General features: G+C 36.4%; 1 protein-coding gene across 2 annotated transcripts in view; it reads right to left on the reverse strand.

Annotated features, from left to right (window-relative positions):
• RTF1 (RTF1 homolog, Paf1/RNA polymerase II complex component) overlaps positions 1-12864 on the reverse strand; it is a 42737-nt gene that overhangs the window by 8999 nt on the left and 20874 nt on the right. Inside the window, exons 4-7 of one of the 2 annotated variants that reach the window (XM_032481474.1) lie at positions 11678-11882; positions 6099-6213; positions 5316-5427; positions 465-597 (exon numbers count right to left, since the gene is read on the reverse strand). In XM_032481474.1, the coding sequence (XP_032337365.1) occupies positions 465-597; positions 5316-5427; positions 6099-6213; positions 11678-11882 (565 nt within the window). Of the gene's footprint in view, positions 1-461; positions 598-5315; positions 5428-6098; positions 6214-11677; positions 11883-12864 lie in introns of both variants that reach the window. The other variant, XM_006176634.3, reaches the window with a different exon arrangement.

Consider the following 12864-nt stretch of genomic DNA (forward strand, 5'->3'; position numbering starts at 1 on the left):
GGACTTTGTGCATGCTAAGCAGATGCTCTACCACTGAGCTATACCCTCCCCCTAAATTCTTAAAACTTAACCAAAGTACATGTGATTTAACACAGTAGGAGAAATAAATAAAGCAAGAGGAAAGAGTGGGAATAGAATCCTGTTCCTAACCAGTGGAGTGAACTGCCTCGAATGAGGCTGCCATCCTGGATAACGTATCAGAGTAAGAAAACTAATGGAGGCTCCTGGCCAACCTGAGGGTGATATGAAGTCAGTTCCCACCTGCCATGCCCTGATGAAATGTTCAGGGGTCCAGGCTAAGAGCCAAAGGCAGAAGCATATGTTTGGGCTGGTGTGCTGGGGAACTCAGCTCAGCAATTCAGAGTACTGAACCCAACCAAAGTCCGTCACCCAAACAGGGAAATTTTGGAAACTACACTAACACCTATCCTGACTACTAGACCAAAATGAACACAGCTCACTCTTCTTCTTCATCCGACGATGATGTTCGGGATGAGCGGTCTGACTTTTCACTGGACTTGTCATCTTCCTCTTCCTCCTCATCATCAGAGTACACCTCACTGGTTTTTAATGGCTGTTTTTTGGCGAGGAGCTCGGCTAAAAGAAAAAAAAAAAAAAAGGAAATGTTTACCTAGGTTCTCTTAGTAAGAAACTGAAACATCTTTCATCCCTGAAAAAGAACTGGAACATGTAAATGGACTCAATAGACAGCTCCATTCTCTCTGGACTGGGTTGTGATTACTTGGGTGATACACACAAGTGAATTAAACCAGAAAGTTAAAATCATTCAAGCACCAAATGTCAAGCCCCCATAGACAAAAAAAGGTTGGAAAATTGTCATGAAGTGGGCAAAAAGGGTCAAAAACTCTACTGACAGTTGTCTTTTACTGCACTCAAGACACCTGAAGCTGGGCAGAAAAAATGGAAAAAAGCTTAAGATGTCTCCAGTCTTGGAGGAAAACTTTATTTTGAACTTACAGTACTATTTGTATTAACAGAAGACTGAAGACAACCCAAATGTCTGCACAGGGGAGTGGCTGAATCACCATTAGCACAACCACCCAATGGACTACCCTGTAGCTGTAAAAAAGGAATGAGCCATTATACTATGTCCTCAATCAGAAGATGTTTTAAATGGACAGACAGTAAATATTTTAGGTTTGTGCTTCATATGGTCATTGTATCAACTACTGGACTTTGCTATTGCAGACAGAAAGCAGCCACAGACAATTATGCAACAACAGGCACTGCTGTATTCCAATAAAATTTTATTTACAAAAATAGGTAGTCTACCAGCTTGACATCAAAACTAAGAGGTGATCTCTAAGATATATGGTTAAGTGAAAAAAGCGAGGAAGAGAAATAGTATGTATAATGTGCTACATTAATCTAAGACGGGAGGTGAATATGTCCTTTTGTTTAAAAAATAAAAAGGAAGGATATAAAAGAATTTTTTAAGTGGTTGCCTACTATGAGAGGGAGGCAAGGGGTGAAAGAGAAGGGTATAAATGCTAAATTTCTTGGAATATATCTTGTTTCATAGATTTGACTTTGGAATCTTGTATCTTACACAATCATAAAACAAAATAAAGTCATCTCCACAGATCATAAGCAAAATGAAACAAAGTATTCATTTGATGGCACAACCACACAAAAAGGAACTATAACAAATGACTTTAAAACATAGTCATCTGAAAGACAGACATACAGACCAATGAAATAGACAGCCCAGAAGTAAACCCTTGCACATATGGTCAGATGATTTCCGACAAGGGTGTCAAGACCAATCAATAGGGAAATGACAGTCATTTCAAAAACTTGTGCTGGGAGTGGGGGAGGGTATAGTTCAACTGGTAGGGCACATGCTTAGCATACATGAGGTCCTGGGTTCAATTCCCAGTACCTCCTCTAAAAGTAAATAAATAAGTAAACCTAATTAACTCCCCCAACCCCCCCCAAAACACCACCACCACCACCACCACCAAAAACCAAAACCAAAAAAAACCCAAACAAACAAAAAAATTTGTGCTGGGAAAACTGGATACCCACATCCCCCCCACCCCCTAAAAAAGTGTACTCACCTTACACCATATACAAAACTTAACTCAAAATGGATCAAAGATCTAAATATAAGAGCTAAAACCATCAAACTGTTGGAAGAAAACAGGAGGAAAGCTTCATGACACTAGAGTTGACAATGACTTCTTAAATATGACACCCAAAGCATAGGCAACAAAAGAAGAAAAATGAAGATAAATAGCATTTCAACAAAATTAACTTTTATACATCAAAAGACACTATCAAGAATGAAAAGCTAACCAACAGAATGGGAGAAAATATTTTCAAAATATATATCTGATAAAGGATTAATATTCAAAATATTTAAAGAAGTCCTACAACCCAACAACCACCTGAAGACCTTGATTAAAAAATGGGCAAAAGACTTGAATAGACATTTCATCAAGAAGATATCCAAATGGCCAATAAGCACCTGAAAAGATGCTCAGTATCACTAATTATTAGGAAAATGCAAATCAAAACTAGAAGATACCACTTCATACCCACTAAGATGGTTATAATCAATAACAAGTGGCGGTGAGGATGTGGAAAGAGTGGACCGCTTGTACATTCTTGTGGGAGTGCAGAATAGTGAGGCCTTTTGGAAAACAGTCTGGCAGTTTCTTAAAAGGTCAAACATAGAGTTACCATGGTGGGGAGGGTAAAAAAAAAACAAACCCCAAAACACACAGTTACCATATGCTTCAACAATTCCACCCCTTAGTTTATATGCAAGAGAAACGAAAACGTGTCTACCCAACAACTTATACACAAATGTTCAGAGCAGCATTATTTGTAATAGTCAAAAAGTGGAAGCAACCCAGTGTCCCTCAAGAGGTGAATGGATAAACAAAATGTGTATATCCATATAATGAAATTATTCAGACATAAAATGGAAGAACCAAAAAAAAAAATGTGCCAAGTGAAAGAAGCCAGACACAAAAGACCATATACTGTGATTCCATTTATATGAAATGTCCAGAACAGGCAAGTCTACAGTGACAGAAGATTAGTGGTTGCCTAGGGCTGAGGGATAATAGGTCTGGGGGGGGTGATAGCTAAGGGATATGAGGTTTCTTTGTGGGGGTAACAAAACATTCTAAAACTCACTGAGATTTATTATACAGCTGTGAGTATATTAAAAACCTGTATGCTTTAAATGAGTCAACAGTATGGTACCTTAATTATACCTCAAGAAAATTGTTGTCAAAACAACAAAACAAAACAACCTTGGCATCTTGGTTTTGAAATGGTCATATCAGTATGAGGCTCAAAATAAATCTATCCTTAAAAAAAAAAAAAATCCTAGCTCTGTATACTGAAAAGACCAACCAAGTAGCACTCCCTGTGTCTAAACTATAGTGTCTAACTACAATTTCTCGTGAGAAAGAAGAAAAGAAAAAGAAACACCAACCCCAAACCAAAAAAACCAAACAGGGCTCCTCAGAGAAACAGCTGATTCCAAATCTAGGAAGTAAGAAAGTATTAAAGACTTCTGGGGTTTCATGTCAAAAGGACTCAGGCTACAACTGGTTGAAGATAAGACAATTTAAGTCTCAATAAAAATAATTGCAATGGAGTAAAAACATAAAGTATGTTGAAATCCATGCGTTCACAACGATATTCAAAAGAAGCAAACAAAATGGGGAGAGTATACTTAGCACGCATGAGGTCCTGGGTTCAATCCCCACTACCTACTCCAAAATAAATAAAAAATAAATCTAATTACCTCCCCCCACCAAAAAATAAATAAATGAACTTAAAAAAAAATAAACAAACCTCACTAGTTACCTTTGGTGGTTGCTAAGGATCTTATTCTTTTGAAAACTAGTAAATAAAAGGAAGGGAAAAAAAAGTAAGCATTTATTCTGCCTTTCCTATACAAAATGTACCTAGTGGTAATTAAATAGCTCATGAGAAGTTTCTCTTTACAGGAACAGACCAGTTAATAAATGAAGAAAAAATGATAGATAAGAATATCACCATTTTGCAACTCATAATAGATTAAATGATCTAGGTAACAATTATCAATGGCTGCTGAAACAGAACTCATCACTATTTTCAATTCTTGACCCTTCTCTGTACCCAAGTTCCTTGCCATATGATTCAGTAGTTCCTCCCAGCCATTAATGTTGGTCTTGGTCACGTGACTTGCTTTGGCCAATGGAAGTGTACACAGACTAGACACCATGCCAATTCCAAGTCTAGGCTTTAAGAGGAATCTCATGTTTCTGCTTGCCTCTATTATACTTTTGCCATCACCATGAGAGAGAATAAATGCTTGCTTACATATATACTGGTATGAGCAGGGAGACAGGTGGAACAGACCTGGTCCCAATCTGCAGCCTAGAGACAATCTCAGCTGAACTGCAGATGCATGAGCAGGAACAAATTAATTTATAAACAAATGTTTATCTGAGTTTGGGAGCAGTTTGTTATTTGACATTGTTGTGGTGAAAGCTAAGTGATAGAGCTGGTAGTATCACAAAGTAATAGACAATTAGATATTACATGTCTCCTGATGGAAGTATGTATCACCACCTAAAATGTGGCCTTCCCTAAAATAGCAACAAAACAGAAACAGAACAAATTCTAATTTGTTCAATTCTGTAGCTAGAACTAAAAATTACAGGAAATTCAAGGGACTAGAGGAATGCATTCAGTAACACCAATGGGATACACTCAGCGTCAGTGAGAAACTATAGGACAAAACTGGTTTCTTCAACAAATAAGCTGCAGAGGGAAGAAAGAGAAGGACACGAAAACCTATAGATTAAGAGACTTCAGAGACATTTTAACTAATCACAATGTGTGGATTTTATTGAAGATCTTGAGTCAAATGATCAAAGTAGTAATACGTTAATTATAGAACAACTAGAGAAATTTAAACACTGACTAAATATTTGGTAATATTAAGGGACTTGTTTTTTTTTTTTTTTTTAATACTTTTAGGTGTAATAATGGTATTGTAGTTATGTTTAAAACAAGAGTCCTAATCTTTTAGACACAAATTGAAATATTTACGGTTGAAATATGATGATGCTAGGATTTACTTCCAAATAGCCCAAAGAAAAAGGGCAGTACAGATTTAACAAGATTGGCTGTGAGTTGATTGTTGAAGTTCGATGTGGGTTCATGGAGGTTCATTATACCACTCTCTGCATGTGTTTGGAGGAGGCAGGGGATAAAAACTGGCCCCAGGAAGTTGAATCATATGATCGAAGACACAAAGTAGCTATTACATTTTCCCTACTTACCTGTTCTGTTCTTCCGTTTTTCTCGCTCTGCTTTTAGCTCCTCCATGGCTTGAGACTTCTTATCTAGTTTCTCATCCCGTTTGGAACGACGTTCCTTGTTGTGGGATGTTACCTGGGAAAGGACAGATTTGTAGGATGGCTCTTTTTACCAACAGCTGATGACATTCTCTACATCTAACAATCATTCAGTTCTCCATTGTGAATCTATATTGGCTGCAGAAACTGAAACTTGTTTAAGGGGAAAGAGCATCCTCTTGTGGACAAAGAGGATAGAGCAGTAAAGTCAGTCCGTCTTACCTGCCTAATAAACAGGCAACCTAAGAATTACAGGAATAAACACTTTCTGAAGGACTCCCTAGGTCATAGCTAGTATTTGTTAATATTGTCAACAAAGCTTTCTGTGATAAATGCAGAGATGACTAATTTTCCCAGCTATATTTGCTACCAAATTCAGAATAACATAAACCTGACAAAACATCATAACCAATTTGGCAACCTGGGACAAAATGTTTACCAACTTTCCCTTAAAGAATGCTCACATACCAATGAGCTGCTTTTTAAGTGCAGACTTGAGTAGAATTCCTAAGGAGTTAAACAGCACAGCTAACTGTGAAATGACACATCCAGAGATTAATGAAACCTACAAGATGAAGACAGCATGTAAATAGTCATGCACTAACTGACCTGGGCTGATTAATATAAACTTATCTTTCACATAAACACACACACACACTCAAAATAGATGTTCTATTCTTTGGTAATGAGAATGATTGAATCTCCTACCTGAGATTCTTGAATCTGTGTCAGCTTTTTCTTCTCCTGCTCCTCTTCTTGCTTTTTCTTTTTTTCTTTCTTTTCTTTCTTTTTGGCAGTTTTCAGTTTTTTCCTGATTTCAAATCTGTTAAGATATTTGTATGGTTTTAAGTGGCAATGAAACATACATAAAGACTGATTTCTACTAGATAGGAGAAGGGAAGTAAGTAGGGGGAAGGAGTTAATAAACGTTTTGGCTTCCTGCAAGAAAGTCCAATGTACCTTGTAGGTACATTAAAAATATTGACTATAAGTACACCAAAAGTACCTGAAAGCATTAAGTTGGAATAGACTTAAAATGAAAGAAGATATTCAGGATACCATAGTATCCTGTTAGTAACACACAGCTCTTCCTTGACCTTCACATAATGGGAAGAAAATAGTTGATTCCTGGGTCAACTCCAGTGGTGTCCCATTAGAAACATAAAGAAGCCACAGAGAGCACTGTCATATTTTTAAGGTGGTCAGGACAAAGGCTGTATTTTAAAATCACCACTCTCCATCTTTCTTCAGTGGAAAAATGCTCCCCTCAGCTCCACCCCAGCAAATATGTGAATAAATATGCTATTCCCTTAAATAAATGCAATCTGGGCTCTCCCTGCAACAAAAATCAGGCTTTTATGAAACAAAACCATTTTTTGGTGTGAATTTAAGGAACTTTATGGAAAGAATAAAGGAATATAATAAACATGAAACTCTTTTCATAATACTCTAAAAATTACCAATTACAAAAAGTTTTACTTAGTTTTAAACTAGATCAATATATAAAAATTAATTACATTTCTATATACTTACAATAATCCAAAAGGGAAACAAAGAAAACAATTCCATTTATAGTAGCATCCAAAAGAATAAAAACAAGTGCTAGTCTTTTACACCAAAAACTAAAAGATTGTTGAAAGAAATTAAAATAATTTTAAGTAGAAAGACACCATGTTCATGAATTGAAAGACTTAATATTAAGATGGCAATACTTTCAAATTTGATTAACAGGTTCAACACAATTCCTATAAAAAATCCCAGCTACTTCTTTTTGATGTTGCAGAAACTGATAAGCTGATACAAAAATTCCTATGGGAATGCCAAGGGCCCCATATAGCCAAAACAATTTTGGAAAAGAACAAAGTTGCAGAACTTAACACTTCCTAAGTTAAAAACTGACTACATAGCTACAGTAATTTAAACAGTATGGTACTGGCATAACGACAGACATAATGATCAATGGAACAGAACCAAGAGTCAACAAATAAATCCATATATCCATGGACAATTGATTTTCAACAATGGTGCCAAGACTAGGGAAAGAACAGTCTCTTCAATAAGTGGTACTGTGACAACTGGATAGCTACATGCCAAAGATGAAGATGGATCCCTACCTCACACCACATACAAAAAATGAACCCAAAATGGATCAATGATCTAAATATAAGAGCTAAAACTAGAAAACTCTTGTAAGAAAACATAGGGGTAAATACTCATGACCTTGGACTTAGCAACAGATTCTTAGACATGATACCCAAAACCTTGAGCAAGAAAAGAAAAAATACATTGTACTTCATCAAAATTAAACATGCTGTGCATCAAACAACACTTGAGAGTGAAAAATACAACCTACAGAATGAGAGAAAATATTTGCAAATCATGTATCTGATAAGGGTCTAGTAACCAGAATATATAAAGAATTCTTATACCTCAACAACAAAAGGACAAATAACCAAGTTTAAAAATGAGCAAAGCACTTGAACAGATACTTCTTCAAAACTATATAAATGACCAATAAAGATTTGAAAAAATTCTAAACATCATTAGTCAACAGGAAAATGCAAATCAAAACCACTACTTTACATTCACCAGGATAGCTATTATCAGAAAAGGGGAAAATAACAAGTGTTGGCAAAGAAAATAACAAATGTTGGCAAAGAAACTGGAACTCTTGTTTTTTTTTTTCAAGAAAGCAAAGTGGGATTTATCAAAGGATAGTACACCTCAAGGGGAGAGTGGGCAGACTCAGGAAACTGGAACTCTTATACACTGCTGGTCGAAATGTAAAGTGATGCGGCTGTTATGGAAAACAGTCTGACAGTCTCTCAAAATGTTAAACATAAAATTACCATGTGATTCAATAATTCCACTCCTAGGTATATATTCAAAAGAATTGAAAACAGACACTCTATTTGTACATGAATGTTCACAGTACCACTACTTGCAACAGCAAAAAGATGTCAAAACAGATGAATGGATAAACAAAATGTGGGTTTATTTCAGAGGTGATGAAAATATTGTGAAATTAACTGTGGCAATGGCTACATAACTTTGTGAATATATTAAAAAAAATACTGAACCACTTTCAACCACTCTGAATGGGTGGATTCTATGGTGTGTAAAATGTATCTCAATAAAGTTATTTTTAAAAGTTTATACCTTAGGTGTTGGAAAAACTGGACAGCTACATGTAAAAGAATGAAAACAGAACATTCTCTAACAACATGTGTAAAAATAAACTCAAAATGGATTAAATACTTAAATGTAAGACCATAAACCATAAGACTCCTGGAGGAAAACATAGGCAGAACACTCTTTGACATAAATCACAGCAATACTTTTTTGGATGTGTCTTTTAAAATAAGGAAATAAAAGCAAAAATAAACAAATGGGACCTAATTAAACTTAAATGCTTTTGCAGAGAAAAGGAAACCAGCAATGATGGAAATATTACTGAATGATGGAAAATATTTGCAAATGATATGACTGATAAGGGGTTAGTAGCCAAAATATATAAACAGTTCACATAACTCAACATCAAAAAACAAACAAACAACCCACCCAATCAAAAAATGAGCAGAAGACCTGAATAGACATTTTTCCAAAGAGGAAATGCAGATGGCCAACAGGCACAAGAAAAGATGCTCAACATCACTCATTATCGGGGAAATGCATATCAAAACCACAATGAAATAGCACCTCACACCTGTCAGAATGCCTATCAACAAGAACTACACAAAGAACAAATGTTGGAGAGGATGTGGAAAAAAGGGAACCCCTGTACACTGTGGGTGGGAATGTAAACTGGTATAGCCACTGTGGAAAAGAGTATAGAAGTTTCTCAAAAACCTAAAAAGAGAACTACCATATGACCCAGCAGTTCCACTCCTGGGTATGTATCTGGAAAAAACAAAAACACTAATTAGAAAAGATACATACACCCTAATGTTCATAGCAGCATTATTTCTACTTGCCAAGATATAGAAGCAACCTAAGTGTCCATTAACTTATGAATAGATAAGAAGATGTGGTATACACACACATATGTACAATGGAATACTACTCAGCTGTGAAAAAGAATGAAACCTTGCCATCTGCAACAATATGGATGAATTAGGAGGGCATCATGCTAAGTGAAATAAGTCAGAGAAAGACAAATACTGTATGATATCACTTATATGTGGAATCTAGAAAGCACAACAAACTAGTGAATATAACAAAAGAAAAACAGATTCAGAGACATAGAGAACTACTGGTAGCAATTGGGGAGAGAGAAGTGGGGAGGGGCAATATAGGGGTAGGGCACTAAGCTGTATAAAGTATTACATATAAAATAAGCCACAAGGATATACTGTACAACATGGGGGAAATACAGCCAACATTTTATAGCCATAAATGGAATATAACCTGTAAAAATTGTGAATCACTGTATTGTACACCTGTAACTTATTTAATATTGTACATCAACCACATTTCAATTGAAAAAAAGTTAGTAGTTTATATTTACATTATGTTCTTATATGTACCATCTCACTCAAGGTTTACAACAATCCCCAAGGAGGAAGCTGAGGCAGGAAGAGGGTAAGTAATTCAGACCACCTGGCCAGAGAGTCTGACTTGAGCCTAGACCTTCCGAGTGAAATCGTCAGTGCTCTTTCCACAACCAAGCTACTTTTTATGCTGCATGCACTTACCTTAAAAAATTAAAAAAGAAAAAGCTCTAAATTAACACCAAATGGTGGAAGACTCAACTCCCAGTTAGCCTTGAGGATTAAGATGGCAGGAGGTTTGACTTCTAGTAGTCCTTGAGCTTCATTATATGCTCATTGTAACATCAGCGTGATAAATAACATGCCCGCAGGCGCCATGACAGTCCCAAGGCTAACTGAAAAAGGCCAAAGAGTGGGCGGTGGTCTAATTCCTGGGAATCCCAGCCCCTTCCCCAAGGTAAATGGTCCCACCTATAGGCATGTGAAACTACCGAGCCCATAAAAACTGGCAACACCATGCCTGGCCGCCCTTTCTCGCTCCCTCTTCTTTGTAGACAGTCTGTACTGGGTCTATGGAGTGTGTACCTACTTCTACTTTAACCTGAGCACACAACTCCTACACCTTGTGGCCTTTCTCTTGCCTTCTGAAACAGCCTATACTCTATGCAGAATCTCTAAATAAATCTACCTTTACTCAAAAAAAAAAAAAAAAAAAGAAAGAAAGAAAGAAAAGAAAGAAAGAAAAAGAAAAAGCTCTAGAATAGGTAAAGAATCTAACAATCAAAAATGACATCTCACTACTGGTGCTTCTGGCTCTAAAATGGAATCCAAATGGTGTTTACATAAAAAGATCACTATTAAGATTAAATGAGATCCATTAAATGAGATCTTTATTAAGTGGAAAAGATGGAAGAAATTTCTGAGTTACCACACTGCACTGCCTTGCAGCTAAACAAATGAGGTACAAAAATCTCAATTTTCTGTGAATGGCTCTGAACTTGTCTTAATTATCATCACTGTAAGCATTCCTCCAATCACCAAGTCACTGAATCAGCTGACTGCCTCATTCATATAACATGAAAAATAGAAAAATCAAGCTTGAGATAAGCTACCCACTACTATTCTTGAGCTACTTTGTGATTTTACCATAGGGCCCTAGTGGCTTTATATGAGAACCTCTTGTTATGCTCTCCACAGTTCAGAAATACAAATTTTACAAGTCATTCTTAACCATCTGGCAACTCCAGCACAGTTCCTTAAATCTTGTTTGTTCCAATACAGGTAACCTTGGAAGCATTCACACTCAAAACAAATGTCTATTACTTGCTGCTGACTGAAAGCCAAACATTCTTGTCTAGGCTGACTCACCAGACTTACTATGGTCTCTAGAAGGGACAAACAGGCTCCCAGATGAAATGGAACTAACTGAAAACGAAGAAAATGCTTCTATGTTTCTTTCACAATGTTAGGTAGGTAGGGAATGATTCTACTTTTGAGGACTGTCTTATTTCCTGAGACAAAAGCCAAGTTTATTTTCACCTTGAAGTTCTGTTAGGAGATAAGGAAAAATTTTTGCCATTTAAATATGGCAAAAGTAATTCAAAATACTGAAGGACCTTTGTATATCAAAAAGCAATTTAACATTTGAATTAAAAAAAATACAAATAAGCAAGCTAGAAGGATAGTCAAGAGTCCTAACTCATAAAGATTGAGGAGAAATTCCAAGTCTTGACGCCTCCAAATGTAAATTTTGGTACATGGCTTTATTATTTTATCATTAATGAACTAGCAGTTTACCTTTTTTTCAACACCTCCCTCTTCTCTATGCGGTTGAACAGTTCTTGCTCCCTCTCCTTTTCTGTCATCTGTTCCAGACGGGCCCTGTCTTCCTCATCTCCCATGAGGTCTTCTCCATAGCCATCATGGAACTCCTCATCTTCTGAGGAAGAGTCTGAGTCTGAGCTGGAGGAGGAGCTGTTGCTGTCAGAATCTGACACTTCACCTGCAACAGAAGCCCAAACACAAAATTAGGCGATGCTGCAGAAGACAGGGCCACAGGTGACCCCACAGTGAATAATCATTACCCCTTGGCTCTCCTAGGTGAAATGGAACATGGCCATCGTACCTCCCCCTTGGGAAAGTCTTTGGCCTGCCTTTGGCAAATGCAAACACAGGTTAGGGAAACTTAAGCTAGATTAAGAAACCAGCATAATCTTTAAAATTTGACTTCTGTATTTAAAAAAAACTACAGACGTACAGAAAAAAGCTGCAAGAATAGTTTGACTCCCATATCTTTTACTTGGGTTCACCCATTGTTAACATCACCAATTTACTTTCTGTCTACATATACAAAATAATGCATACACTTTTAAAAATAAATATTTATTTTGCTGAATTAAGCTGCAGAGATCATGACCTTTCACCCCTAACTTCTTCCTGTAAAAAGGCCAGTCTCTTACATAACCAAGTAAACAATGATCAAACTCGGGAAATTTAACATTTAAGAAATACCATTATCTGACATACAGTCTGTATTCAAATTTCACCAACTGTTCTAAGACAGTTCTTTACAGCCACTTTTCCACCAGTTAGAATCACCAATCTAGAATCACCCACTACAACTGGTTGCCGTGTCTGTCTAGTATCCTTAATCTGTAACAGGCTGTGTCTTTCATGTCATTGAATTTTTGAAGGGTATAAGCCTGAAGATTATCTAACAGAATTTTGTGATTTTGTGAGTAATGATGAAAATGTCATCCATCTGAACAGTAGCCACCACACGTGGCTACTGAATAACTGAAAGGTGGCTAATGAAACTGAGAAACTCAACTTTCAAGTTTTATTTAACTTTTAATTAACTCAAATTTAAACAGCCACAGTTACCAAATGTCCCCCAATTTGGGTAGGTTAGTTTCATCAAGAAACTATTTAGGTTATGAATTTTTGGCAAGAATACTCCATAGTGATAATATTTTTTCAAAGTA

The sequence above is a fragment of the Camelus ferus genome, chromosome 6 (genome assembly GCF_009834535.1).
Source record: "Camelus ferus isolate YT-003-E chromosome 6, BCGSAC_Cfer_1.0, whole genome shotgun sequence".
Taxonomy (NCBI): domain Eukaryota; kingdom Metazoa; phylum Chordata; class Mammalia; order Artiodactyla; family Camelidae; genus Camelus; species Camelus ferus.